The sequence below is a fragment of the Hylobates moloch genome, unplaced genomic scaffold (assembly GCF_009828535.3).
Source record: "Hylobates moloch isolate HMO894 unplaced genomic scaffold, HMol_V3 SCAFFOLD_10, whole genome shotgun sequence".
Classification (NCBI taxonomy): domain Eukaryota; kingdom Metazoa; phylum Chordata; class Mammalia; order Primates; family Hylobatidae; genus Hylobates; species Hylobates moloch.
In genome coordinates this window covers 17,353,513-17,380,671 of record NW_026652285.1, presented here as the reverse complement: position 1 = coordinate 17,380,671, position 27,159 = coordinate 17,353,513, and the positions used below count along the sequence as shown (strand labels likewise).

The 27,159-nt window shown below is 47.1% G+C and overlaps 2 protein-coding genes across 3 annotated transcripts in view; one reads left to right on the top strand and one right to left on the bottom strand.

The window, feature by feature from the left end:
- SUPT6H (SPT6 homolog, histone chaperone and transcription elongation factor) overlaps positions 1-27,159 on the top strand; it is a 41,916-nt gene that overhangs the window by 4,935 nt on the left and 9,822 nt on the right. For both annotated transcript variants that reach the window (XM_032163189.2, XM_032163191.2), the window contains exons 2-27: positions 6,264-6,403; positions 7,482-7,640; positions 7,736-7,812; positions 8,168-8,360; positions 8,599-8,683; positions 9,355-9,628; positions 10,928-11,029; positions 11,580-11,696; positions 12,049-12,138; positions 12,325-12,467; positions 14,158-14,306; positions 14,773-14,871; positions 15,620-15,749; positions 15,835-15,985; positions 16,158-16,312; positions 16,511-16,706; positions 17,474-17,613; positions 17,736-17,853; positions 19,955-20,031; positions 20,270-20,405; positions 20,704-20,841; positions 20,920-21,087; positions 22,034-22,161; positions 23,297-23,504; positions 24,025-24,172; positions 24,864-25,006. In XM_032163189.2, coding sequence (XP_032019080.1) covers positions 6,295-6,403; positions 7,482-7,640; positions 7,736-7,812; positions 8,168-8,360; positions 8,599-8,683; positions 9,355-9,628; positions 10,928-11,029; positions 11,580-11,696; positions 12,049-12,138; positions 12,325-12,467; positions 14,158-14,306; positions 14,773-14,871; positions 15,620-15,749; positions 15,835-15,985; positions 16,158-16,312; positions 16,511-16,706; positions 17,474-17,613; positions 17,736-17,853; positions 19,955-20,031; positions 20,270-20,405; positions 20,704-20,841; positions 20,920-21,087; positions 22,034-22,161; positions 23,297-23,504; positions 24,025-24,172; positions 24,864-25,006 — 3,633 coding nt within the window. In that variant the 5' untranslated portion in view covers positions 6,264-6,294. The remainder of the gene's footprint in view (positions 1-6,263; positions 6,404-7,481; positions 7,641-7,735; positions 7,813-8,167; positions 8,361-8,598; positions 8,684-9,354; positions 9,629-10,927; positions 11,030-11,579; positions 11,697-12,048; positions 12,139-12,324; positions 12,468-14,157; positions 14,307-14,772; positions 14,872-15,619; positions 15,750-15,834; positions 15,986-16,157; positions 16,313-16,510; positions 16,707-17,473; positions 17,614-17,735; positions 17,854-19,954; positions 20,032-20,269; positions 20,406-20,703; positions 20,842-20,919; positions 21,088-22,033; positions 22,162-23,296; positions 23,505-24,024; positions 24,173-24,863; positions 25,007-27,159) is intronic.
- On the bottom strand, positions 18,891-19,446 carry LOC116474606 (single-stranded DNA-binding protein, mitochondrial). Its single transcript, XM_032163196.3, is given in 1 exon segment — positions 18,891-19,446. A coding segment is annotated over 1 exon segment (447 nt). The 3' UTR covers positions 18,891-18,999.

Sequence of the window (27,159 nt, the reverse complement as noted above, 5' to 3'; positions counted from 1 at the left end):
ACCCTGTCTCTACTAAAAATACAAAAAAAAAAAAAAATAGCTCGGTGTGGTGGTGGGCGCCTGTAGTCCCAGCTACTTGGGAGGCTGAGGCAGGAGAATGGCGTGAACCCAGGAGGCGGAGCTTGCATGACTCACCTGGTTGCTGGCGAGACTCACTCAAAAAAAAAAAAAATATATAATATATGATACAAAAAAATAGAATGTTAGACTTCTGGGGCTGTTCTCCAGAACACCATGCCTAAATGTTTGCTCATGTTGCCTTCTTCCAGACTGTTTTCTTAAATCCTCTTTTATTCAGGCATCACCTTTTCTCAGATATTCCCCAACCTTCCCATTGCTCTCATAGTCCAGTTATATAACTTAAACTTAACCCTATTGTGCTTTGTCATAACGTTATTAACAAGTTTTTTGAGATAGATTGTGAACTCTACCAGGGTCGGAAGCATATTTTACTCGTTTTTATATACCTAAGTCCCAGCACAGAGCTTCACTCTAAAAAAAAAAACCTGGCAAATGTTAATTGAAGCTGCAAAGTGGAAGGAATTAACAGACTAGATCTCTTTTCACTCTGGTCTCCTCTTAATTGCCTCCTACAACTTCTTGTTCAAAGGCAGGGACTGCAGAGGGCCTCCCTTGTGGCAATCTGATCCCAGTTCCATTCCTCTTCCAGCGAATGTCATGGTAACCACCAGCCTCTCCCTTTGAGCCACATCTTGTTCTGCAGCTGTGCTTCTGCCTAGAGAAACCTCTCCCTCCATCTCCCCACTGCCCTTCTAGACCTATTCCAGTTGCAAATTTAACTTACAGTGTGAGTATGGAGAAAATTTTAAGAGCATAAGTGCTAAATACAACATCCAGGCTCATATCAGGCTCATCATAGATACCATATATTAATAATAATCATATACAAATAAATACATTAGTGTCTTTATTCTAGAGTAGTTCCCGCTTGTCAGTCTCAGACTGCAGTGCTACTGCAGTCTGCACATCTAGCTCCTGCAAGTTGCAGCAAGTGAGAATTGCTTCTGGCACACCTCTTATAACTGGAAGTCTTGGTATTGAGCTAGATTGGAGGCATTCCCCAGCTATAGCATAGTGTGTGCTTTATTGCTAACCTAGGCGATGGGAAGAAAGAGAACACAGCTGTCTTTCCAAGCTGTGTGCAGCATGGAGCACCAGCTGCCCTTGAGACAGAAGATAGCTGTTGTTTTCATCAGGTAGGCTGTGTATTTCTCTGTTAAGTAGGCTGAGGGGCATCTGGTCTGCAGGAGCTGGCATTTAATTTGAAGATGTTGAGGCCTTAAAAGATTGAACTTGTGGGTCTGATAGCTTAATTAAACAAGCTATGTGTGGGGGCTGCCGTACTCAAATCTATTTTTAATGGTTCAGTTCAGGGCTGAGGGGGAGCAATGTCAAAATTAAAATTAGAGCTCCAGATTTAATTGGCAGAAGTTTAAGACTTTCACTTTTGGCAGTGCTCAAGCTAAAGGACCTTAAGGATAGAGATCTTGCAGGCATGGGGGAGCATCACGCTAACCCCTAGACTTAGTGTACCACAGCTCTTTAGGGTCTTTACAGTCATTCCTCAGCTTTTTGGGCTCAGGACCCCTTTATACTCTTAAAACTTATTTAGGACTCCAAAGGCATTTTGTTTATTGAGTTATATCCTTTGATATTTACCAGATTCGAAGTTAAAACTCAGACATTTAAAAATATTTATTGATTTTTTTTTTTTTTTTTTTTTTTGAGACGGAGTCTCGCTGTCGCCCAGGCTGGAGTGCAGTGGCGCGATCTCAGCTCACTGCAGGGTCCGCCCCCTGGGGTTCATGCCATTCTCTTCCCTCAGCCTCCCGAGTAGCTGGGACTACAGGTGCCCGCCATCACGCCCGGCTATTTTTTTTTTTTTTTTTTTTGTATTTTTAGTAGAGACGGGGTTTCACTGTGTTAGCCAGGGTGGTCTCAATCTCCTGACCTCGTGATCCGCCTGCCTCGGCCTCCCAAAGTGCTGGGATTACAGGCGTGAGCCACCGCGTCCGGCCTTATTGATTTATTTTAAAGTAGTAAACAATAATACTTTTTATGAATAACAGTAGTTTTTTTGGGTTTTTTTGTTTGTTTGTTTGTTTTGAGACGGAGTCTCATTCTGTCGCCCAGGCTAGAGTGCAGTAGCACCATCTTGGCTCACTGCAACCTCTGCCTTCCGGGTTCAAGCAATTATCTTGCCTCAGCCTCCTGAATAGCTGGGACTACAGGCGCCTGCCACCATACCCAGCTAATTTTTCATTTTTAGTAGAGGCAGAGTTTCACCATGTTGGCCAGGCTGGTCTCAAACTCCTGACCTCAGGTGATCGGCCCGCCTCGGCCTTCCAAAGTGCTGGGGTTACAGGCATGAGCCACAGCACCCAGCCAAATAATAATAGTTTTTAAAACAAAACATTTTAGTAAGAATGGACTGGGTGTGGTGGCTCACTCCTGTAATCCCAGAACTTTGGGAGGTCGAGGCAGGTGGATCACTTGAGCTCAGGAGTTCGAAACCAGCCTGGCTAACATGGTGAAACTTCATCTTAAAAAATAAATGAATAGGCCAGGCGTGGTGGCTCACGCCTATAGTCCCAGCACTTTGGGAGGCCAAGGCAGGTGGATCACTTGAGGTCAGGAGTTCGAGACCAGCCTGGCCAATATGGCCAAACCCCATCTCTACTAAAAATACAAAAATTAGCCCGACGTGGTGGCGAGCGCCTGTAGTCCCACCTACTCGGGAGGCTGAGGCAAGAGAATTGCTTGAACCCAGGAGGCGGAGGTTGCAGCGAGCCAGGATCGTGCCATTGCACTTCATCCTGGGTGAGAGAGCAAGACTTTGTCTCAAAATAAGTAAATTAAGTAAGAATGACATTTTTTGTTTTTTAGTACAACGGTTTAATGTCTGCCCTAACAGAATACAGCTGTGTTCTCATATGTTTTTGCATTCGGTCTGTTGTGATAACCACATGTCATATAACCTCTGGAAAACTCCACTCTACAGTCCTGAGAGAACAGAGGGGCGAAAACTATTGATAGATGTGGTACTGTCATGAAGAGTCAGGCAGACCTCAGCACTTACAGATGATAGTTTTGTCACCTTGAACAAATGACTACATCTCTCTGAGTCTGTTTCCTCCTCTGTTGAGAGAGAAGTGTGCTGTAACTCATAGGACAGTGTAGGGATTAATAGAATACTTGTTCCCCTTGACAGGGACATAAAATAGTAGGATATTTGTTAGTGTCTGGCACTTGGTAGGTGTGTAATAAGCATTATTCCTCAGGGTACTTTTTAAAAAATTGCTTAAAATACCCAAGAAAGAACCATATTATTTTGGTTGGGTTTTGTGTGTGTGTTGTGAGTTTATTGTCCAGTTCTCTTCCTATGCCTGTTCTGTGTGTCATTGTAATATATAAAACGATTTTATGGTCCTTATTTTCGTATTTCCCCCTCTAGGAGACATTCAACTCCTTGAAAATGAACAATCCGGCCGGGCGCGGTGGCTCACGCCTGTAATCCCAGCACTTTGGGAGGCCGAGGTGGGCGGATCACCTGAGGTCAGGAGTTCAAGACCAGCCTGACCAACATGGAGAAACTCCCTCTCTACTAAAAATGCAAAATTAGCCAGCATGGTGGTGCATGCCTGTAATCCCAGCTACTCGGGAGGCTGAGGCAGGAGAATCGCTTGAACCCAGGAGGTGGAGTTTGCGGTGAGCTGAGATCACGCCATTGCACTCCAGCCTGGGCAACAAGAGCGAAACTCCATCTCAAAAAAAAAAAAAAAAGAAAGGAAATGAACAATTCTCTTCAAATCCCCAGCTCTTAGCAGAGTATATGTGCATGGTAGGCATTCAGTTAGGTTTGTGGAAAGAATGGTATCTGAAACCTCAACTGAAAATTGAACATTCCCCCTCCCTCCTATACCTTCAGTTTTGTTTTCTTGAGTTTAGTTAATCTCAAGTTCATTGGTTATAGTATTGATTGAGCTCCATAAGGGCAATTTTGAGGAGAATTAGAGCCACAGAACTTAAGGCACCTTCAGATAGCCATTAGCCACCCTTCTCTCCCCTCCCACTGCTATCTTTAACTGGGAAGATGGCAGCAGTGTGAAAACATAAGTAGTTTATTTAACAGACACTTAACAGTTGCTAATTTGTTAGCAGCTAATTTGTTGCTAATGTGCTGCAGCACACCTGAAGGGATATAGCTTTTCTGGTGCAGAATCACAGAGTGCCTTGTAATGCCTCCTGTATTGCCATTTGTGTTTTCATGATTTTTATTAGTCCCTCCATTGGATATGTTCTTTATCTTCCAGAAGCTTGTAGTCTAAGTGGGAGAAAGGTACATGGGATATATCCCATAGACCATTTTACTGGACAGGGTGAGGAGTGATGCTGAGTGTGTCAGCAGCCAGCTTTAGGGTTCCACAATGGAATCTTGTTATGATGATGTGTGCTGTTTTTTAAGTCCTACTCAAGGCCCATCAAGCTCCATGTTACAGTTCTTGAAGATCCCTACTGTCGTTTCCAGGCTTTGGATGAGTCTGAAAGCAGGGAAGTAGAAGATAAAGTTGGGGTTGGTTGGTACAAAATTACAGAATACTAAGGAAAATTAGGCTTAGGATTCAAATTCTAACTCAGTTAACCCATCTTGAAACAATAGGTTCTTTCCCCTATGTCATGTAATATTCTCAACTATCCTCTAACATAGGTAGCGCAATTACCATTTTCCAGGTTAAGAAAGTGATATTCAGGCATGTCCAATAATTTGCTTAAGTTTATGTTTAGCTGGTAGGGTATGAAACCAGGATTTGATTTCTACTCTTGAGCCCAGCAGGCTTTCCATTTAACCATGTTGCCTTTATTTTGTAGGACATGGAAGCCTTTCAAGATTTTTTGCTTGCAAGGGGAGTAAATGATAAAAATAGGCCCTTTTTGGACCCAAATGCCCCAACCAGTACTCACACAAATCGGCTCAAGTTCATGAAGTATTTGTGTGTTTAATCTATTGAAAAGAGATTTTGCTTTTGACTTTGCTAATAAGTATGAATAGTGTATGTAAACATATGAAAGCACCTTTTATAAAGTTGGCACTTACTGTTTCCAAGCCTCCTAGGAGCAGATCACATAATCCCACTGTGCCACCATGTCCCCACTTAATTGTCCCTACATTACTTTCTTTCCTCATTTGCCCATTCCTGTCTTCAAATGGTAAGTGAGGTAAAACTCTGGGGAAGAGAGATGATACATAAACAAGTCTGGTATAATTGCCTTCTTTTTCTTTTCTTTTTTTTTTTTTTTTTTTTTGGAGACACATTTTGCTCTTGTTGCCCACGCTGGAGTGCAGTGGTGCAATCTCAGCTCACTGCAACCTGCACCTCCCGGGTTCAAACCATTCTCCTGCCTAAGCCTCCGGAGTAACTGGGATTACAGGCACCTGCCATCATACCCAGATAATTTTTGTATTTTTAGTAGATACGGGGTTTCACCATGTTGGCCAAGCTGATCTCAAACTCCTGACCTCATGTGATCCACCTGCCTCGGCCTAAGTGCTGGGGTTGTAGGAGTGAGCTATCATGCCTGGCCTAATGGCTTTTTTTTTTAGACAGAGTCTCACTCCGTCGCCAGGCTGAAATGCAGTGGCGCAATCTGCAATCTCCACATTCCGGGTTCAAGAGATTCTCCTGCCTCAGCCTCCCAAGTAGCCTGGCTTTTGCCTTCTTTTTAAAAGTACGTATGAGGCCGGGAGCGGTGGCTCACGCCTGTAATCCCAGCACCTTGGGAGGCCAAGGTGGGCAGATCACCTGAGGTCAGAAGTTCAAGACCAGCCTGGCCAACATGTTGAAACCACATCACTTCTAAAAGTACAAAAATTAGCCAGGCATGGTGGCGTGCGCCCATAATCCCAGCTACTCAGGAGGCTAAGGCAGGAGAATCACTTGAACCCAGGAGGCGGAGTTTGCCGTGAACGGAGATTGCGCCACGTACTCCAGCCTGGGTGAAAGAGTGAGACGCCACCTCAAAAAACAAAACAAAAAAAAGTACATGTGAGAGAAGCAATGCTGGGAGGAATGGATAATGGAAGAGCTAGAACCATCAAATTCTTCTTTTCTTCTCCCCAAGTGGGAATGTTGAGTGGGCAGAGCAGTGGCAGGTTGCTAAAAGGCTGTTTGTGGGAAGGTTTAAGAGCCCTCTGTACAATCATGTGTCCCATTTTTTTATCCTTCACTCTTTTCTTTCCCTAGTTGTCTTCAGGCAGAGTGAGAAGCTGCAGCAATGTCTGATTTTGTGGAAAGCGAGGCTGAGGAGTCAGAGGAAGAATACAATGATGACGGCGAAGTGGTACCCCGAGTCACCAAGAAATTTGTGGAAGAGGAGGATGATGGTGAGGAGGCCCCAGCCTCAAGCTTCTCCCCACTATTGCTAAGCTTTGGATAGTTGGATTCTTGCTGATGAAAGGCTCAGGCTCAGCACAGAAGTTATCACACATGAGGTACCAGCTTGAGAACTTTAAGTCATTCTTAGCAGATACTAACTGAGCATCTGTCTGTATGCCAGGCACTAGGCCTGGAACTAGAAATATAAAACAACAAAGATCCAGCTATTGTGGAGTTTACTTTAGTTGGGGGGTGGTTGATAATAAATCAATAGATAAGTCTGTATAGGCCGGGCGCGGTGGCTCACGCTTGTAATCCCAGCACTTTGGGAGGCTGAGGCGGGCAGATCACGAGGTCAGGAGATCGAGACCACGGTGAAACCCTGTCTCTACTAAAAATACAAAAAATTAGCCGGGCGTGGTGGCGAGTGCCTGTAGTCCCAGCTACTCGGAGAGGCTGAGGCAGGAGAATGGCGTGAACCCGGGAGGCAGAGCTTGCAGTGAGCCGAGATCGCGCCACTGCACTCCAGCCTGGGCGACAGAGCGAGACTCCGTCTCAAAAAAAAAAAAAAAAAAAAAAAGATAAGTCTGTATATAATACTGTCTGCTTTTAGACCTAGCATTGTTGATATTTATTCACCTAGTTTCCTATTTCTCTGGCCAAGCCCAATCTTTAGAATTGTCAACAGAGTAGAACCATGAAATGACTTCAAAGAGGTAAAGGGACGTACGAGTTTTATCAAAGGAATTATGGCGAAAAAAGGAATATAGCTGCTGAGTTTACAAACTGAGTAAAACAAAGTTATTGGTGGCTATAATAATCTAGTAATGATTTTGAGAAGCCAAAGTGACCAGGAAGATCATCCTGCCCAAAGACAGATGGTGAATGTAGGGGGAAAAAACATTCTTTCCACATGCTGCTACTCTAGGTCAATGGCTATGTTTTGCATCTTTACATGAGGCAGAAGAGTGAACATGGCACCCAGGTCATTAGGTGCAGAGCAAATCGATAATCATATTAATCAAGTGACCCTGAACCTCTAGCCTGTTTTTTAGTCTCCATGCCTCAAACATGCATGTCTTCCAGATGAGGAGGAGGAGGAGGAGAACCTAGATGATCAGGATGAGCAAGGCAACCTGAAAGGCTTTATCAATGACGATGATGATGAAGATGAAGGGGAGGAGGATGAGGGCAGTGACTCTGGTGATTCAGAAGATGATGTTGGCCACAAGAAGAGAAAACGCAGTGAGTAGTCTGTCGTTGGCTCAAGTGAGGCTTGGGTGGAGGTTGCAGCGGAAAAGGGCCGCCCCATCACCATGGGCAACACTTTGTTTCTTCAGCCTCTTTTGATGACCGCCTGGAGGATGATGATTTTGACCTCATTGAGGAGAATTTGGGTGTCAAAGTCAAAAGAGGAGTAAGTGTCATTCTTTGTCTTTGTCCCTGGGGGCGAAGGAAAAAGCCCTGGAAATTTCAATGTCTCTGGGTGAGGAGGCACACGCAGGACAGTTTGGAGAACATTAGAGCATGGTGTTCGGTATCATTGTACTACGGAGCCTAGATTTGCATCCCAGATCTGGGTGCCTGTTAGAGAAAGTCTTGTCCAAGTTTCAAGGATGAGCTTTGAGGCTACAAGAGCATCACTCAGCATGTTCTTTCCCATCTCTCTTGGTCAGAGTAATTGTGGTGGGAAGAAGGGAGTGAGACCGGAGATTCGGTATCCGTATGCCAGACTCCTCAGATCCTGATAAGGCAGGTTTTCCCACCCCTAGCAAAAGTACCGGCGTGTCAAAAAAATGTCAGATGACGAGGACGATGACGAGGAGGAATATGGCAAGGAGGAACATGAAAAAGAAGCTATTGCAGAAGAAATCTTCCAGGATGGGGAAGGGGAAGAAGGGCAGGAGGCCATGGAGGCCCCCATGGCTCCTCCAGAGGAGGAGGAGGAAGATGATGAGGAGTCAGGTATGTTATATTGGGCAGGGAAGCCAGTGTTTGGATGGGTGTTGGGATTTCCTGGCCCATGGGAACAGGGTGGAAACCATTCTTTAGCTACATCCCCCAGCATTTGACACAAAGAAGTTCCTTTTCAGGAGCTTCCCTTCTCTGTTGCTCACTGGCCACTCACATAGTAGGAACCAAAGCAATTTAGTCCTGGCTCAGCCCCTGACTCTGAGCCCCAACCCCTCCTTTTCCTCCCCAGATATTGACGACTTCATTGTGGATGATGATGGACAGCCTCTGAAAAAACCTAAGTGGCGGAAAAAGCTTCCTGGATACACAGACGCGTGAGTGGGGTCTGGTACAAGGTGGGGATAAAGTGATTGAGTGGGCCCAGTCAGGAAGGAGGAGGTCAGAGGCCTTTGCCAAAAATGGGGCATTCCCAACTTGCAGCCATTTTGCTTCCCTGCCTCAAATAACCTCTACCAGGCAGTGATTTCAGACTGCTCCTAGAAGCCCTGGGAGCTGTCTCTGCACTCTAGGGCTACTGTGGGATTGGAGTAGAGCCCCACACGGGCAAGGCTCCAGCATTCCTCTTCCGCCTACAGCTCCATGTTTATTCAATTATATATATATTGACATTCTTAATATAATTTTGTTGTAAGATAAATGCCCGCGTCACAATTTACAAATTTGAAAGCTTTTGCTCTAAGAGAATACTGTAATGCCTTAGCAGAAGATGGGTCCGCTGAGCAAGATTTAGACCCATCTGCTCTGTTGCTATTTGATTGCTGTCACTTGAAGGTGGCAAAGATGAGCTTTTTATTCTTCCATATACAACAGTTTGCCCAGAAATATCCCCCAATGAAGCCTTTCGTCCACAGTGAATATGGTTATTTTGTTTACCTTCCTCCTAACCCTCTCAGTTCCCTTGGGACAAGTAAAGGATCTATGCAAGGGCTGCATTTCTCTCCTCTCACCCGAACCTGAGCCAACTGCCTCTTGCTGCCACCTACAGGGCCCTGCAAGAAGCCCAGGAGATCTTCGGTGTGGACTTTGACTATGATGAATTTGAGAAATACAATGAGTATGATGAAGAACTGGAGGAAGAGTATGAGTATGAGGATGATGAGGCTGAGGGTGAAATCCGAGTGCGCCCCAAGAAGACCACCAAGAAGCGTGTGAGCCGTAGGAGCATCTTTGAAATGTATGAGCCCAGTGAGCTAGAAAGCAGCCACCTCACAGATCAGGACAATGAAATCCGAGCCACTGACCTGCCTGAGAGGTTCCAGGTAAAAAACCACCAGCCTCTGCTCTTCTACCAATCCGTAATTACCTTGTAGCCAAGAAATAATCTAGCAAAAGTCTGGCATTGAGTATCCAGCACAGGCTTTGAACCTCATCTCACCCGGGGCCTGGGAAATCCAGCTCTTAGAGAAGGGAAGATAGACTCTACCTTGCTTACGGTTCTAGAAATACTGTTTTCTTTAGAAATCTGTGAAATGCAGTCTGGGTGCTGTGGCTTACACCTGTAATCCCAGCACTTTGGGAGGCCAGGATGGCAGATTGCTTGAGTCCAGGAACTCAAGACCAGCCTGGGCAACATAGGGAGACCTTGTCTCTACAAAAAAATACAAAAAACTATCTGGTTGTGATGGTGCACACCTGTAGTTTCAGCCACTCAGGAGGCTGAGTTGGGAAGATTGCTTGAGCTTGGGAGGTCACGGCTGCAGTGAGCCATCATTGCACCACTGCACTGCAGCCTAGAAGCAGACTCTGTCTCAAAAAAAAAAAAAACAAAAAACTATGAAATGCTTATGGCCAGGCACGGCGGTTCACACCTGTAATCCCAGCACTTTGGGAGGCCAAGGTGGGTGGATCACCTGAGGTCAGGAGTTCGAGACCAGCCTGGCCAACATTGTGAAACCCCGTCTCTACTAAAAATGCAAAAAATTAGCTGGGCGGCCAGGTGCGGTGGCTCACGCCTGTAATCCTAGCACTTTGGGAGGCCAAGGCGGGTGGATTGCTTGAGCTCAGGAGTTAGAGGCCAGCCTGGGCAACATGGTAAAACCCTGTCTCTACTAAAATACAAAAAAAAAAATTAGCTGGGTGTGACAGCATGCACCTGTAAGCCGTTACTTGGGAGGTTGAGGCAGGAGAATTCCTTGAACCTGGGAGGCGGAGGTTACAGTGAGCCGAGATCGCGCCATTGCACTCCAGCCTGGGCAACAGAGCAAGACTCCATCTCAAAAAAAAAAAAAAAAAATCAGCTGGGCGTGGTGGCGGGCACCTGTGATCCTAGCTACTCAGGAGGCTGAGGCAGGAGAATCATTTGACCTCTGGAGGTGGAGGTTGCAGTGACCCTGGATCGCGCCATTGTGTTCCAGCCTAAGCAACAAGAGCGAGACACCATCTCAAAAAAAAAAAAAAAAAGAAATGCTTATTTCATGCCAGAACAACACTGGTATGGCATTTGTAGAACAATACTGGAAATGTGCACTTGATCACATGTTTCTGTCCAAAAAGGTATGTTTTTCTTAAGTGAGACACAAGATAAAGTCAGTCTCACCCTGTTGTCTTACCCACTGCAGCTCCGCTCCATCCCAGTCAAGGGGGCTGAAGATGATGAACTAGAAGAAGAAGCTGACTGGATCTATAGGAATGCTTTTGCCACACCAACCATTTCTCTCCAGGTACGCAAAAAAGATCCTTAGGTTTTGACATGAACCAAAAGACACTTCATCAAGATGGGGAGTTCTTCCTCCCCTATTTCATACATCCATGTGCCTGGTATAGAAAACTGTGTGTATGGCCGGGCACGGTGGCTCACGCTTGTAATCCCACCACTTTGGGAGGCCGAGGCGGGCGGATCACGAGGTCAGGAGATTGAGACCACGGTGAAACCCTGTCTCTACTAAAAATACAAAAAATTAGACGGGCATGGTGGCGGGCGCCTGTAGTCCCAGCTACTCAGAGAGGCTGAGGCAGGAGAATGGCGTGAACCCGGGAGGCGGAGCTTGCAGTGAGCCGAGATCGCGCCACTGCACTCCAGCCTGGGTGCGAGACTCTGTCTCAAAAAGAAAAAAAAGAAAACTGTGTGTATGTAGTCCCAACAAGTGTGTGTATATGAGAAAAATTTTTTACATTTCATCTAGAAAGGTTATCCTTTGTTATTAAACAATCTTGTATGGTAAGACAAACCAAGTAAACATTGTCCTGCTATTTCTTTATTTTCCACTGTAGGAAAGCTGTGATTACCTAGACCGAGGGCAGCCAGCCAGCAGCTTCAGTCGGAAAGGGCCCAGCACAATTCAGAAGATCAAAGAGGCCCTGGGCTTCATGCGAAATCAGCATTTTGAGGTAACACCTCAAGCTCTGGTGGCCCATTGGTGAGAAATTTAGTTAGGGGTTGAGGGAAAAGATAGTTACCTAAATGAAGTGGGAGTCCCCTTCCCCTATCCCCTATCCATGACTCAACAAGTGTTAGGACCAGTAGAGACCCTAGTGATCATAAGAACAATGCTACCCTGTCTGCAGCTTTATTTTCTCCTATTGAGGAAAGCACCAGGCCCTAGAAGGGCTGTGAGGGAGGCCAGGCTTCTGACTGTTGAATTTCCTGGAGCTGTTTCTCCAGGAAGTCATTATCTACTGACAGAGAGGATCTTAGCAAATCTGTCTTCTCTGAGTGACTGCAGTCTCTTTGCCATCCTAGGTGCCTTTTATTGCCTTCTATCGAAAAGAGTATGTGGAGCCTGAGTTGCACATCAATGACCTGTGGAGAGTCTGGCAGTGGGATGAAAAGGTAATGTGGATCCGTGGCCCCTAAGAGGTGTGGGCCAGGGAAGGCACCATTACTACCAGGATACCACAAACCCAAACCTCCCAGCCCTGTCTAGTGCCCCCCACTAGGTTTTCTGGTAAGGAACAGAGCAGCCTTGAGTCTCCAGGGCTGAACACAAGCTCTCATTCCTGCCCTACTTCACCTTAGTGGACCCAGCTGCGGATCCGTAAAGAAAATTTAACACGGCTGTTTGAGAAGATGCAGGCTTATCAGTATGAACAGATCTCTGCTGACCCTGACAAACCTCTTGCTGATGGCATCCGGGCTCTGGACACCACTGACATGGAGAGGTAAAACATGCGGCGTTTATTCCATTATGGGAAGCCCTCAGACCCAAGGCTGGCCCTGCAGGAGCACTGTTAAACCTTGGAGAATGTGTAGCACAGGGCCCCATCCCTTAGAAATCCAACTTGTCAACCAGGCACAGTGGCTCACGCCTGTAATCCCTGTACTTTGGGAGGCCGAGGCGGGCTGATCACTTGAGGTCAGGAGTTCAAGATCAGCCTGGCCAGCATGGTGAAACCCCATCTCTACTAAAAATACAAAAAATTAGCTGGGCGTCGGGACGGGTGCCTGTAATTCCAGCTACTCGGGAGGCTGAGGCAGGAGAATTGCTTGAATCTAGGATGCAGAGGTTGCAGTGAGCCAAGATCGTGCCACTGCACTCCAGCCTGGGCAACAGAGCTAGACTCCATCTCAAAAAAAAAAAAGAAAGAAAAAGGAGGCCAGGCGCAGTGCCTCATGCCTGTAATCCCAACACTTTGGAAGGCTGAGGTGGGCAGATCACCTGAGGTCAGGAGTTCAAGACCAGCTTGGCCAACATGGTGAAACCCCGTCTCTACTAAAAATACAAAAAATTAGCTGGGTGTGATGGCAGGCACCTGTAATCCCAGCTACTCAGGAGGCTGAGGCAGGAGAATTGCTAGAACCTGGGAGGTGGAGGTTGCAATGAGCTGAGATCATGCCATTGCACTCCAGCCTGGGTGACAAGACCAAAACTCCATCTCAAAAAAAGAAAAAAAGAAAAGGGGCTGGGCGTGGTGGCTCACACCTGTAATCCCAGCACTTTGGGAGGCTGAGGTGGGCAGATCACCTGACGTCAGGAGTTTGAGACCAACCTGGCCAACATGGTGAAACCCCGTCTCTACTAAAAATACAAAAATTAGTCGAGTGTGGTGGTGCGTGCCTGTGATCCCAGCTACTCGCAAGGCTGAGACTGGAGAATCTCTTAAACCCAGGAGGTGGAGGTTACAGTGAGCCGAAATCACGCCATTACACTCCAGCCTGGGTGACAAGAGCAAGACTCCATCTCAAAAAAATAAATAAATAAGATATGGTCTAGGGCTATCATGTATCTCGGTTTTGTTTTTGGTTTTGGTTTTTTTTTTTTTTTTTTTTGAGACGGAGTCTCTGTCGCCCAGGTTGGAGTGCAGTGGTGCGATCTTGGCTCACTGCAAGCTCCACCTCCCAGTTTCATACCATCTGCCTCAGCCTCCCAAGTAGCTGGGACTACAGGCGCCCGCCACCATACCCAGCTAGTTTTTTGTATTTTTAGTAGAGATTGGGTTTCACCGTGTTAGCCAGGATGGTCTCTATCTCCTGACATCACGATCCCTCCGCCTTGGCCTGCCAAAGTGCTGGGATTACAGGCATGAGCCACTGCACCCAGCTATGTGTCTTTAAAAAAAAAAAAAAGAAATGGTCTTTCTCTGTTGGCTAGGATGGAGAGCAGTGGTGTGGTCACAGTTCACGGCAGCCTCAACCTCCCGGGTTCAGGTGATCATCCCGCCTCCAGTCTGGGCAACAGAGTGAGACCCTGTCTCAGAAAAATAATAACAATAGTAATAATAATTGGAAAAAACTCGTTGGGATCCCATTTTAGTTGGGATACTGCCTTTTGGGAATTGGACCTCTTGTAGCCAAATTGGGATATACCCTTTCTGCAGTGATGACTGAAACCTTATGTCTCTTCCCTTTCAGGCTCAAGGATGTCCAATCAATGGATGAGCTGAAAGATGTCTACAACCATTTTCTTCTTTATTATGGCCGAGACATCCCTAAGATGCAGAACGCCGCCAAAGCTAGCCGCAAGAAGCTGAAGCGTGTCAGGGAAGAGGGAGATGAAGAAGGTTAGTGCTGGAAAAGAAAATCCAGATTTGATGGCCGTACATGATGGCTCACGCATGTAATCCCAGCATTTTGAGATGCCAAGGTGGGTGGATCACCTGAGGTCAGGAGTTCGAGACCAGCCTGGCCAACATGGTGAAACCCCATCTCTACTAAAAATACAAAAGTAGCCAGGCTAGGTGGCACATGCCGGTAATCCCAACTGCTCGGGAGGCTGAGGCATGCCTGAACCTAGAGGTGGTTGTTGCAGTGAGCTGAGATCATACCGCTGCACACCAGCCTGGGCAACAAACCGAGGCTCTATCTCAAAAAAAAAAAAAAGAAAGAAAACCTGGGAGACTTGACGGCCCGTGGCATCTTGAAGGAGGCCCTTGGCTGGGTACCCTTTGAGGCTTCTCTCCTAATGTGTCAGATCATTGGGAGTGATTGGAAACTAGAACCCTAAATCTCCCCATGTTTTCTTCCCAGGTGAAGGTGAGGAGGCAGAAGATGAGGAGCAGAGGGGGCCCGAGCTCAAGCAAGCCTCTCGCCGAGACATGTACACCATCTGCCAGAGTGCTGGGCTAGGTAAAAGCTAGCTGCTTTGGGATTTAGGCATTCTAGCCTGAGCAGGGGGAGTTACCCAGAAAAAAGACTGGTAGGTAGGAAAAAGAAGGGCTATCTGGGTCAATCACCAATCCAATCCTGAACCAGCCTATTACCTGGTCTTCAAAAATACTTCCTCTCCACACCCATTCCCGCCTCACAGTGATGGTTCAGCCTCTCCCTAATTTCCTGAGATAATGGGAAACTCATGATTGGAGGGAGAGAGTCCAGTCTGTCTGTTTCTTCTGCCTTATAACAGCCCATCAAGTGTTTAAAATCAGTTTTTTCATTGTTCTTTGACCACCTGGTCCTGCTCACTCATGGCCTGTTTAAATTCCAGTGCCTTAGCTGGGCACAGTGGCTCACGCATGTAATCCCAGCACTTTGGAGGTCAAAGTGGGAGGATCACTAGAGCCCAGGAGTTGGAGGCCAGCCTGGTCAACATAGCAAAACTCTACAAAAAATACAGAAAAAATTAGCCAGGAGTGGTGGGACACACCTGTAGTCCCAGCTCCTCGGGAAAGCTGAAGTGGGAGGATCACCTGAGCCCAGGAGGTTAAGGCTTCAATGAGCCATGATCACACCACTGCACTTTAGCCTGGGCAACAGAGCGAGACGTCTCAGGAAAATAAAAAAGGCTAGTTCCCAGAATTCCAACTCCAGATTCTGAAAGCCAAGAGGTTTATCAGCCCATCTGCTGCCTTACCCTTCACTCTTCTGTTTGCTTTAGATGGCCTGGCCAAAAAGTTTGGGCTTACTCCCGAGCAGTTTGGGGAGAACCTGCGGGACAGCTACCAGCGGCACGAGACAGAGCAGTTTCCCGCGGAGCCCTTGGAGCTAGCCAAGGATTACGTTTGCAGGTAGGCATGCAGCAGGTGGCTGACAGGAGGAGGGGCCTGAGGACCACAATGCCCTGGTCCTGTAGCTGCACCATTTTCCCCACAGCCAGTTCCCTACTCCAGAAGCTGTGCTCGAAGGCGCCCGCTACATGGTAGCCCTGCAGATTGCCCGTGAGCCCCTTGTCCGGCAGGTGCTGAGGCAGACCTTCCAAGAGAGAGCCAAGCTAAATATAACCCCCACCAAGAAAGGTAGAAAGGTGAGCTGAGTGAAGGGCTTTGATCCAAGATGTGCCCCAGCTCTTTCTTTGGCCTGAGTTTCTTGCATTCCACTTCACTGAGTTGTGTGTCTGAAAGCAGAAAGGCTGTCTTTTCTCCTGGGGCCTGGCCCAGCCCATCCACAGGCTCATGATTCCCCCTTCATGTGTGCAGGATGTGGATGAGGCCCACTATGCCTATTCCTTCAAGTATTTAAAGAACAAGCCTGTTAAGGAGCTGAGAGATGACCAGTTTCTCAAGATATGCCTGGCTGAAGACGAAGGGCTCCTCACCATTGACATCAGCATAGATATGAAGGGAGTAGAAGGGTAAGGAGAGCCCTGGGCTGGCAACTCTCTGGGGAAGGCCTGGTGAGGAGTCTGGTGGAGGGAAGGGTCCCTCAGGAGTGGGGAACCACAATTTCAGAGTTGAGCAGGCTGTTGTCTCTGGCTTGCTTAGAATGTTCATGGACATTGGGTGTCACCTTTTCTCCATTCCTGACACCATAGCTTTGTGTCTCTTCTCAGCTATGGCAATGACCAGACCTATTTTGAAGAGATAAAACAGTTTTACTACCGAGATGAGTTCAGCCACCAGGTGCAGGAGTGGAACCGGCAGCGCACCATGGCCATCGAACGGGCTTTACAGCAGTTCCTCTATGTGCAGATGGCCAAAGAACTCAAGAACAAGCTGCTGGCTGAAGCCAAGGAATATGTCATAAAGGTGAAGACAGAGACTCATGATTTTTTTTTTTTTTTCGTGACAGAGTCTTGCCCTGTTGCCCAGGCTGGAGTGCAGTGGCGTGATCTCGGCTCACTGCAAGCTCTGCCTCCTAGGTTGACGCCATTCTCCTGCCTCAGCCTCCCGAGTACCTGGGACTACAGGTGCCCACCACCATGCCCAGCTAATTTTTTATATTTTTAGTATAAAATATGTTATATTTTTAGTATAAAATAACGGTTTTACCGTGTTAGCCAGGATGGTCTCAATCTCCTGAACTCATGATCTGCCCGCCTTGGCCTCCCAAAGTGCTGGGATTACAGGCATGAGCCACCACGCCCAGCCGAGACTCATAATTATTAGTAATATGATTTCCCCAAACTATAGCTGGGCATGAAGGAACCCCTTAGGAATAGTCCCATAGCTAATGGAGAAACACGGGGGGGGGCAGGTGAAGCATAATCTGAGAGGGAGTGCTAACAAGGCCACAGAGGCCACCTCCAAGACCTCTCTGCTCCAGGAGCTTCTTTCCTCCTCCACCCCCACTCATCCAAACATTCTTTGTTTATATCACTGTTCTCTGTATACTCTCCTGTTTCCACAAGCAAGGTATGCCTTCAGGTGGTAAGCCTGCCAATAGCTAGGAACATCTGCACAGAAGAGTACACACCCTCGCACATGTATGTATGAGTGTTTCCATAGCACACTTGGTGAGCCTGATGACCATAATGTCATCGTGTATGTAATATCTGTTGTGTCTCTTCCCCCAGGCCTGTAGTAGAAAGCTCTACAATTGGTTGAGAGTGGCACCCTACCGACCAGATCAGCAGGTGGAAGAAGATGACGACTTTATGGATGAGAACCAAGGGAAGGGCATTCGAGTCCTCGGCATTGCTTTCTCCTCTGCCAGGTAACAGCCTATTTTTGCCTCCCCAGCACCATCTCTTACTTGTCTAACTAATTTCATTTTTCTCTCATTCATAACTTCACATTGCTGATTATTGCACTCTTGTTTTTCTGTCTGTCTGGCAGAGATCACCCTGTGTTCTGCGCCCTGGTCAATGGTGAAGGAGAAGTGACAGACTTCCTTCGACTGCCCCATTTTACCAAACGGCGAACTGCATGGAGAGAGGAAGAGCGGGAAAAGAAGGCAAGTGGCTAGGACGAGGATACTAAGTGTACATCTGGAGTATGTCTTATGATTCAGTGGAGATAAGTGTTTATGGTCTAAGCAACATCCTGTGCAAGACTGATTGTGTCTGATCTGGTCACTGACTTGTCCCCTGGGATGCCTCACTTCCATGAGCAGTAGATGGCACTCAAGTTATCTGGTACAGGATTTGCTTCTGGCCTGAGGCCAGTTCGTAGGCCTTGTGTGCTTCTGGAGTTGCTTTAACTGCCTCTTTTCTTACCAGCATCTGGGTCAGGCTGTTCCAGCAGCTGAAAGCCACTGAGGCATGAAGCCAGCCTTTTCCCTGCTTTAGCCTTTCAGGGTCTCTTTTTTCCAGGGAAAGAAGACTTTCAATTCATTTGGTTGGTATATTTCTGAATTTTGTTTATCCTAATGGTATCTGTACTGTCTTTCAGTTTTGTTGACAGAGCCCCATTCTTGAAAGAAAAACTTCTTAAGAAACAACTATTTTTTAAATTTTATTATTATCATTATTATTATCATCATCATCATCATCATCATCATTATTATTATTATTATTATTGAAACAGAGTCTTGCTCCGTCGCCAGGCTGGAGTGCAGTGGCAAGAACTCACCTCACTGCAGCCTCTGCTTCCCAGGCTCAAGTGATCCTCCTGCCTTCCAAGTAGCTGGGACCAGAGGCGTGCACCACCACGCCTGGCTAATTTTTGTGTTTTTTGTAGAGACAAGGTTTCACCATGTTGCCTAGGCAGGTGTCAAACTCCTAGACTCAAGTGATCCATCTGCCTCAGGCTCCCAAATGCTGGGATTACAGGTGTGAGCCACTGCACCCAGCCCTTAAAGTCTTGAAATGGAGATCAGAATATCTAATAGTCCTAACTACTCACATTTTAGCAGAAGTCACACCACAAATGAAATAGCCACAAAAGGAGGACATACAGGAGTGTGAGGCACTGGAAAGTAAATCGTAAGAAACTGGACATCTTTAAGCTGAAGGAAATCATACTTAACCATGTTGACCTTTTTTTTTTTTTTTTTTTATGTAAAAGAGTATTTTAATTCTTGTCCTTGGGAGCGATAAAGATTATACATGACTTGGAAATGAGACTGTACCAAATGATGGCCAAAGAAGAATCATCCTTTCTACTCCTTCTCTTTCGTCTGGTCACTCAGAAATATAATATTATCAGCTATGATTGTTGTTGCTTGTCGCCTCACATTATTTTTATCCATTTATTCACCATAGTCTATTTTCCCTTCCAAATAAATTCGAGACCCCTTTTTCACATACTGGTATGCCACGTCTCTGAGGCCTGGCCGGAATACTGATATTCTGTGCCATGTTGTCTTTTGAGTGATATCACCCAATTGGTAAACTTCACTGTCCCCTGATCGCCACATCTCATTAGTTGCTAGAGAAAATATTGTGACTGGATTTTTTCCTTCCACCTGTCTCAAGACAGGGTCCTGACCCACTCGCCCAAGTAACTGCACACGATTCAAGGATCTTTCAAGAACCAAACTGGTAGTTGTTTCGGACTCATGTCTTACAAACTGACGAAGTACCTGTAATACAGGTCTTCAAAACATGGCTTCTATTTTCTTTTCTTACAGTCTAATCTTTAGGCTCTTCCTGACCCTCTAACCCGAGCAGCCCAGCCACGCAGGGGATCACTTCTGGTGCACAGGGAACGCAAAGCTCACTAGAGGAAAAAGGCCATGTTGACCTTTTCAAAGGGCCCTCACCCAAAAGAGGGCAGCTATTAGTTCTTTGTTTTGCTTCATCAAAACCAGAACCAATGGCTAAGTATTAGATTTTGGTTTACAATAAAAAAGAACGGTTTCCTAACCTCATCCTTGCGACCTAGCCAGTGGCAGCTAGTACCACTGGAGTGCAGTTCTAGTCAGTGGAATTATTAAGCCGAGGCCGGGTTGGCCAACTTTCAGGAAGAGGTGGGAATAGTTCCTTGGTAGCACCTTGGACCAGATATCTTCTGAAGACTTCCAGTTCTTACAAGATCTCCAATATAGGGAGACAGAATTTCCTGAAATCTTTACATCCTCAGAGCCATTCAGCTTCAATTTTCTTTCAATCCAGGCTCAAGATATTGAAACGCTAAAGAAATTTCTCCTGAATAAGAAGCCTCATGTAGTGACAGTTGCAGGAGAGAACAGGTAGGTAGGGATTAGACCACACCTGGTTTAAGGCCGTGACCCAACTCATCCCTTATTATTGAATCTGGCATATGCCCATAACAGATGGGGCTTGTGCTTGTGCAGGGAGTGTCCCTGGGGATGTTTGACCTCATTTTCTTCAAAGCCCTTTCCTCCCCTACCTCTTCACCCCCAAGGCAGTCATAAGACTGTCCATCCCTAAGAAAACATATTCATTGACCAACACTTATCCCACCAGGGACGCCCAGATGTTGATTGAAGATGTGAAGCGCATTGTACATGAGCTGGACCAGGGCCAGCAGCTGTCATCTATTGGGGTAGAGCTGGTTGACAACGAGTTGGCCATTCTCTATATGAACAGCAAGAAGTCAGAGGTAATGCTGGAACCCCACCCTTAGGGCCTGCCCAGGCAAGTGCTATTAATCCCAAAGAGGTTAAATTGGGAAACAAAGGTTATCAGGGGCACAGGACCATACCTGTGTACTTATCCATGCAGAAGTTCCCCGTTTTGCAGTTATGGTTCAGATTGGGAGTCCCAGAAATTAAAGCGGTCTCAGGAAAAAACATCCCAGAGAAGCAGAGAAAATGATTTAAACCAGAATGGTTTGGATTTCCTCTTGATGTTGTAGCTGAGGGGATTTTAAGGCCCTGCTGACCCTCGTTTGACTCTAGGCAGAGTTCCGGGATTACCCTCCAGTGCTGAGACAGGCCGTCTCCCTGGCCCGGCGCATCCAGGACCCTCTGATTGAATTTGCCCAGGTGTGCAGTTCCGATGAAGACATCCTGTGTCTTAAGTTTCACCCCTTGCAGGTGAGTAGGATTTGACGGGCAGGCTCGGGTGAAGGGAAAGGCAGAGTAACCTTACTCCTGCCTGCTGAATGTCAACAGGAGCATGTGGTGAAAGAGGAGCTGCTCAACGCCTTGTACTGTGAATTTATCAACCGAGTCAATGAGGTCGGGGTCGATGTCAACCGTGCCATTGCCCACCCTTACAGCCAGGCCTTGATCCAGTATGTTTGTGGCCTGGGACCTCGGAAAGGGACCCACCTCCTGAAGGTAGGATTGGAGTGAATTCAGAAATTTTTAAACTTGCCATTTCAGGCCGGGCGCCGTGGCTCACGCCTGTAATCCCAGCACTTTGGGAGGCCGAGGCGGGCGGATCACAAGGTCAGGAGATTGAGACCATCCTGGCTAACACGGTGAAACCCTGTCTCTACTAAAAATACAAAAAATTAACTGGGCGTGGTGGCGGGCGCCTGTAGTCCCAGCTACTGGGGAGGCTGAGGCAGGAGAATGGCGTGAACCCAGGAGGCAGAGCTTGCAGTGAGCCGAGGTCGCGCCACAGCACTCCAGCTTGGGTGACAGAGCAAGACTCTGTCTCAAAAAAAAAAAACAAAAAAAAAAAAACTTGCCATTTCATTGAATATGAATATATACATTGTCTCAGTATAATTTGACAGATCAGGAGGACCAAGGTCAGTGACTTGTCCAAAATCACTCAGCTAGTGAGAGTCAAGAGTCTGACTTCAGACCCAGTTGGCCAAAGCTGTGCCCCTCACTGCTGCTTGCACCACCACGCCCAGCTAATTTTTTGTATTTTTAGTAGAGACGGGGTTTCACTATGTTGGCCAAGCTGGTCTCAAACTCCTGACCCCAGGCGATCCACCTGCCTCAGCCTCCCAAAGTGTTGGGATTACAGGCATGAGCCACTGCGCCCGGCCAACTAGTGTTAACTTGTAACTTATAAGCCGTACATTAGTTGTATATGGTCTTTGGTGTAGGTATAACATCATTTATTTGTTTATTATTTTCCCATTTAAAGCAAAGCTTTTTTTTTCTTTTTTTTTTTTTTTAAATTTTGAGTGGTCGATAGCATGCTATAGTGCTCAACTAGATACTGGGTGGGACAGAGTTTTTGTTATGAGGGTTTAATAGAGACTGGAACAGTCTGGGGAGGTGGGGCCTCCCTACTGCCCTGGCTCAGTCCAGCTCTTTCCTCCAGATCCTGAAGCAGAACAACACCCGGCTCGAGAGCCGGACCCAGCTGGTCACCATGTGCCACATGGGTCCCAAAGTCTTCATGAATTGCGCTGGCTTCCTCAAGATCGACACGGCCTCCCTGGGGGACAGGTGATGCCCTCTGCCTGGATGGGGCAGGAGGAATTCCCTTGGGGGCTTTGTTTTCAGGTTTCAGGGGTTAGGGCTATCAAAGGACCACAAGCCATTTTAACTTAGGAAATGTTTTGAAGAAAAGGTAAGGAACTTTATTCAGTCAAGAGCCCCTGACCTATGGAAAAGATCGGTTCAATTATGTGAAACATTTTCCGTGTGAGAGAAACATAAAAAGTACCAGCTTAGCTTATAAATTAAGCATGGAAAACACAAGATTTTGTTCAGTAAACACAAACTTGCTTTTTTATTATTATAGTTTGTTGTGGCCAGATAAGGGTGGGAATAGCAGGGGCAATGAAAAAGGAGTTTGGGGGTATGAAGAGATAAGGAAGGGGGAGAGAGGTTTGGTATGTTTTGAGATGATGTTATTAAGAGAAAGTTCTATTCACTTGGACTTTGGACTTCACTATTGACCTCTTCCTCTCCAGAAGTTATCAACTCAGTCTTTGGAGGATCTTTTCCACGGGCACATAGCTCCTCATTCAGTAATGGAAATCAGTGGGGAAATAGGCTTCAAGTTCTAAAACTTCATTTTCCACTCAGCTTTGCTGTAACACTCCACGAATAACATAGGTCCATGTGAGTGCACGGGCAAGACCAGCCTGGGAAGGCTTTATGGGGGAAAATAGCTATCAGCAAATTTTCAAAGGTTTTTTTCCCCTTTCTTGATTTATCTTATTATGAGACTCATATAAGTTCATCATATAAAATTCAACATATAGAAATATTATGCAGAAAGTGGAAGTCCCCCATAATCCCACCCCCCAGAGATAACTACCATAACAATTTTATGTATACTACAGTTTTTCTAAATTTTATTTTTGCTATGCATTTACTAACTACCCATTTACTACAAAAATGAGATCATATGGTTCATAGTGTTTTTGCAGTGCATTTTTCACGTATCAATATATTGTGGCCATCTTTCCATGTCAGCACACATAGATCTACCTCATTCTTGTTAATGGCTGTATAGTATTCCATTGTATGGAGGTGCCCTAATTTATTTAACCAGTTCCCCATTGGTGGACATTTGGGTTGTTACTAGAAGCTTATCGTTCTATATCCTGTTCCTTTTCTGCCTTTCCTCCAGCACTGACTCATATATTGAAGTCCTTGATGGTTCCCGTGTCCACCCTGAGACTTATGAGTGGGCTAGGAAGATGGCAGTGGATGCCCTGGAATATGATGAATCAGCCGAGGATGCCAATCCTGCAGGAGCCCTTGAAGAAATCTTGGAAAACCCAGAACGACTCAAAGACCTGGACCTCGATGCCTTTGCAGAAGAGCTGGAGAGGCAGGTAAGGGACAGCATGGAAGGCCTGGCAGGAAAACCCCTCCCAAGTGGCCAGGTTGGTAGGAGACTTCGGCAGTGAGTATGCAGAGAAAGCCTGATACTGTTAGCATGGCAGACTTGATCCTCATCTCCCTGCCCTGCTCTACTGGGCTCCTCAAGGAAGTTTTTGGTCTGCTTGTTAAGGAGCCAGGGAAGTCTCAGAGATTGCCACCATAATTACAAGGGGCAGGAGGGAGTTGGGAGGATGTCAGTACTATAGTTTCCGTCTAGGCCCCCTTTCCTCCTTTCTGACAGCACAGCTTTGCATTTATCTGTGGACTCATTGGGGTTCCATAAAGCACTTTGATTACAGTGTTTCATGGCTAAGTTTGAAAACCACCTTTAGTAAATGTTGATGGAAAGAAAAGAAGAAGCCCTGACAGAAACTTACTCCCATCTGGAGAGGCCCACCCCTTCCACGGGACTCCTTGAGGCTCAGGTTGGGGGGCAGCTACAAGGCTCTTCTTGATGGGCTTCTTCCCCAGGGCTATGGTGACAAACACATCACACTCTATGACATCCGGGCAGAGCTGAGCTGTCGATATAAGGACCTCCGGACAGCCTACCGCTCTCCCAACACAGAGGAGATCTTCAATATGTTAACCAAAGAAACACCAGAGACCTTCTACATTGGTAAATTCTGGGGTCGTTTTTTTATTGGGGGCAGGGGGTGTGTTTACCGTGTACATTCAAACCAAGCAGCAGTTCCAACAGATTGATGCAGGTTTGTGTTGTACATGGGGAAGACCAGGAGAGCATTTTAAAAGACTGAAGAGTCCTGGACTGGAAGTCAAAACTGAATTTAAGGTCAAATGTGCTTCCAGTGTGCTATGGAATCTTCATGCAGTTAGTCTTCTTATAGGCTTTATTTTCCCCTATCATCAAATCAGGGGAACGGCCAGGCACAGTGGCTCATGCCTGTAATCCCAGCACTTTGGGAGGCCAGGGCAGGCAGACTGCTGGAGGCCAGGAGTTTGAGACCAGCCTGGGCAACATGGTGAAACCCCATCTCCACTAAAAATGCAAAAATTAGCTGAGCATGGTGGTGGGCACCTGTAATCCTAGCTACTCGGGAGGCTGAGGCAGGAGGATTCCTTGAACCTGGGAGGCAGAGGTTACAGTCAGCCGAGATGGCACCACTGCACTGCAGCCTGGGCAACAGAGCAAGACTTCATCTCAAAAATAAATAAATAAATAAAAATCGGGAAGAGTTCCCTCTTCAAGGATGGGAAGGAAGTCAGATATTCTGTCACTGAAAGGCTGGTGGAAAGAAGTTCTCTCCACATTCTCTGAGCCTGCTCCCCGTCCTCTTTCCTTCTTGCAGGAAAGCTCATCATCTGCAATGTCACTGGCATCGCCCACAGGCGTCCCCAGGGTGAAAGCTATGACCAGGCGATCCGCAATGATGACACAGGGCTGTGGCAGTGCCCCTTCTGTCAGCAGGACAATTTCCCTGAACTAAGCGAGGTGTGTGCTGCAGCATTATCTTGCTCAGTGGGTTTCCTTGGTTGAATGATCTCGGTGCCTAGAAGGGAATCAGAAATGAGGGTGTTCTAGATCATTCTCTTACCAAACAAGTACACAAAGAAGGAAGACGGATAGGAAACACACAAGTTTAGCATGAAGTCCCTTCTGAGAAGGCTGACATAGCTGGGCATGGTGGCTCACGCCTATAATCCTAGCACTTTGGGGGGCCAAGGTGAGCGGTTCACCTGAGGTCAGGGGTTCGAGACCAGCCTGGCCAAGATGGTGAAACCCGTCTCTACTAAAAATACAAAAATTAGCCAGTTGTGGTGGCACATGCCTGTAATCCTACCTACTCGGGAGGCTGAGGCAGGAGAATGACTTGAACCAAGGCGGCAGAGGTTGCAGTGAGCCGAGATGATACCACTGCACTGCAGCCTGGGTGACAGAATGAGACTTCATCTCAGAAAAGGAAAAAAAAAAAAAGGCTGACGTAGAAACTTCTTATGGTCGGCCAGGCGCGGTGGCTCACGCCTGTAATCCCAGCACTTTGGGAGGCCGAGGCGGGCGGATCATGAGGTCAGGAGATCGAGACCATCCTGGCTAACACAGTGAAACCCCGTCTCTACTAAAAATACAAAAAATTAGCCGGGCACGGTGGCGGGCGCCTGTAGTCCCAGCCACTCGGGAGGCTGAGGCAGGAGAATGGCGTGAACGCAGGAGGTGGAGCTTGCAGTGAGCCAAGATAGCGCCACTGCACTCCGGCCTGGGCGAAAGAGCGAGACTCCGTCTCAAAAAAAAAAAAAGAAAGAAACTTCTTATGGTCGCTGGGTCAGAACAAAATGGCAGACAGGCGTGGCACATACGTATAGTGCCAGCTACATCAGAGGCTAATTTGGGAGGATTTCTTGAGCCCAAGAGTTCGAGGCCAGCCTGGGCAACATAACAAGACCCCATCTCCTTTTTTTAAAAAAGGGAGGGGCCGGCCGGGCGCGGTGGCTCACTCCTGTAATCCCAGCACTTTGGGAGGCCGAGGAGGGCGGATCACGAGGTCAGGAGATCGAGACCATCCTGGCTAACATGGTGAAACCCCGTCTCTACTAAAAAATACAAAACATTAGCCGGGCATGGTGGCAGGTGCCTGTAGTCCCAGCTACTCGGGAGGCTGAGGCAAGAGAATGGCATGAACCTGGGAGGTGGAGCCTGTAGTGAACCGAGATTGCACCACTGTACTCCAGCCTGGGCAACAGTGAGAGTCCGTCTCAAAAAAAAAAAGAGTGGGGAGAGGGGCCAGGCCAGGCACAGTGGCTCATGCCTGTAATCCCAGTACTTTGGGAGGCTGAGGCGGAGTTCCATACCAGCCTGACCAACATGATGAAACCCTGTCTCTACTAAAAATACAAGGATTAGCAGGGTGTGGTGGTGAGACTCCCATCTCAAAAAAAAAAAAAAAGGGAGGGGCCTCAGTTGCAGCTAAAGGGATCTAAGTTGGATAAACATAAAAGAGGATGGGACACAGTCACACCAGTAATCCCAGCACTTTCAGGGGCCGAGGCAGGTGGAGTGCTTGAGCCCAGGAGTTCAAAACCAGCCTGAGCAACATGGCAAAACCCTATCTCTACAAAATAAAATTACCCAGGCTTAACTGGGCGCAGTGGCTCATGCCTGTAATCCCAGCACTTTGGGAGGCTGAGGCAGGTGGATCACGAGGTCAGGAGATCGAGGCCATCCTGGCTAACATGGTGAAGCCCTGTCTCTACTAAAAATACAAAAAATTAGCTGGGCGTGGTGGTGGGTGCCTGTAGTCCCAGCTACTCGGGAGGCAGAGGCAGGAGAATGGCATGAAACCAGGAGGCAGAGCTTGCAGTGAGCCGAGATTGTGCCACTGCACTCCAGCCTGGGCAACAGAGCAAGACTCTGTCTCAAAAAAAAAAATTACCCAGACTTGGGGGCGTGTGCTTATAGTCCCAGCTACTCGAGAGGCCAAGGTGGAAGGATCACTTGAGCCTGGGAGGTTGAGGCTGCAGTGAACTCTGAGTGCACCACTACACCTCAGCCTAGGCAAAAGAGTGATCCTGTCATAAGAAAAAGATGGCTAGGTGTTGTGGCTCACGCCTGTAATCCCAGCACTTTGGGAGGCCCAGGTGGGCAGAACA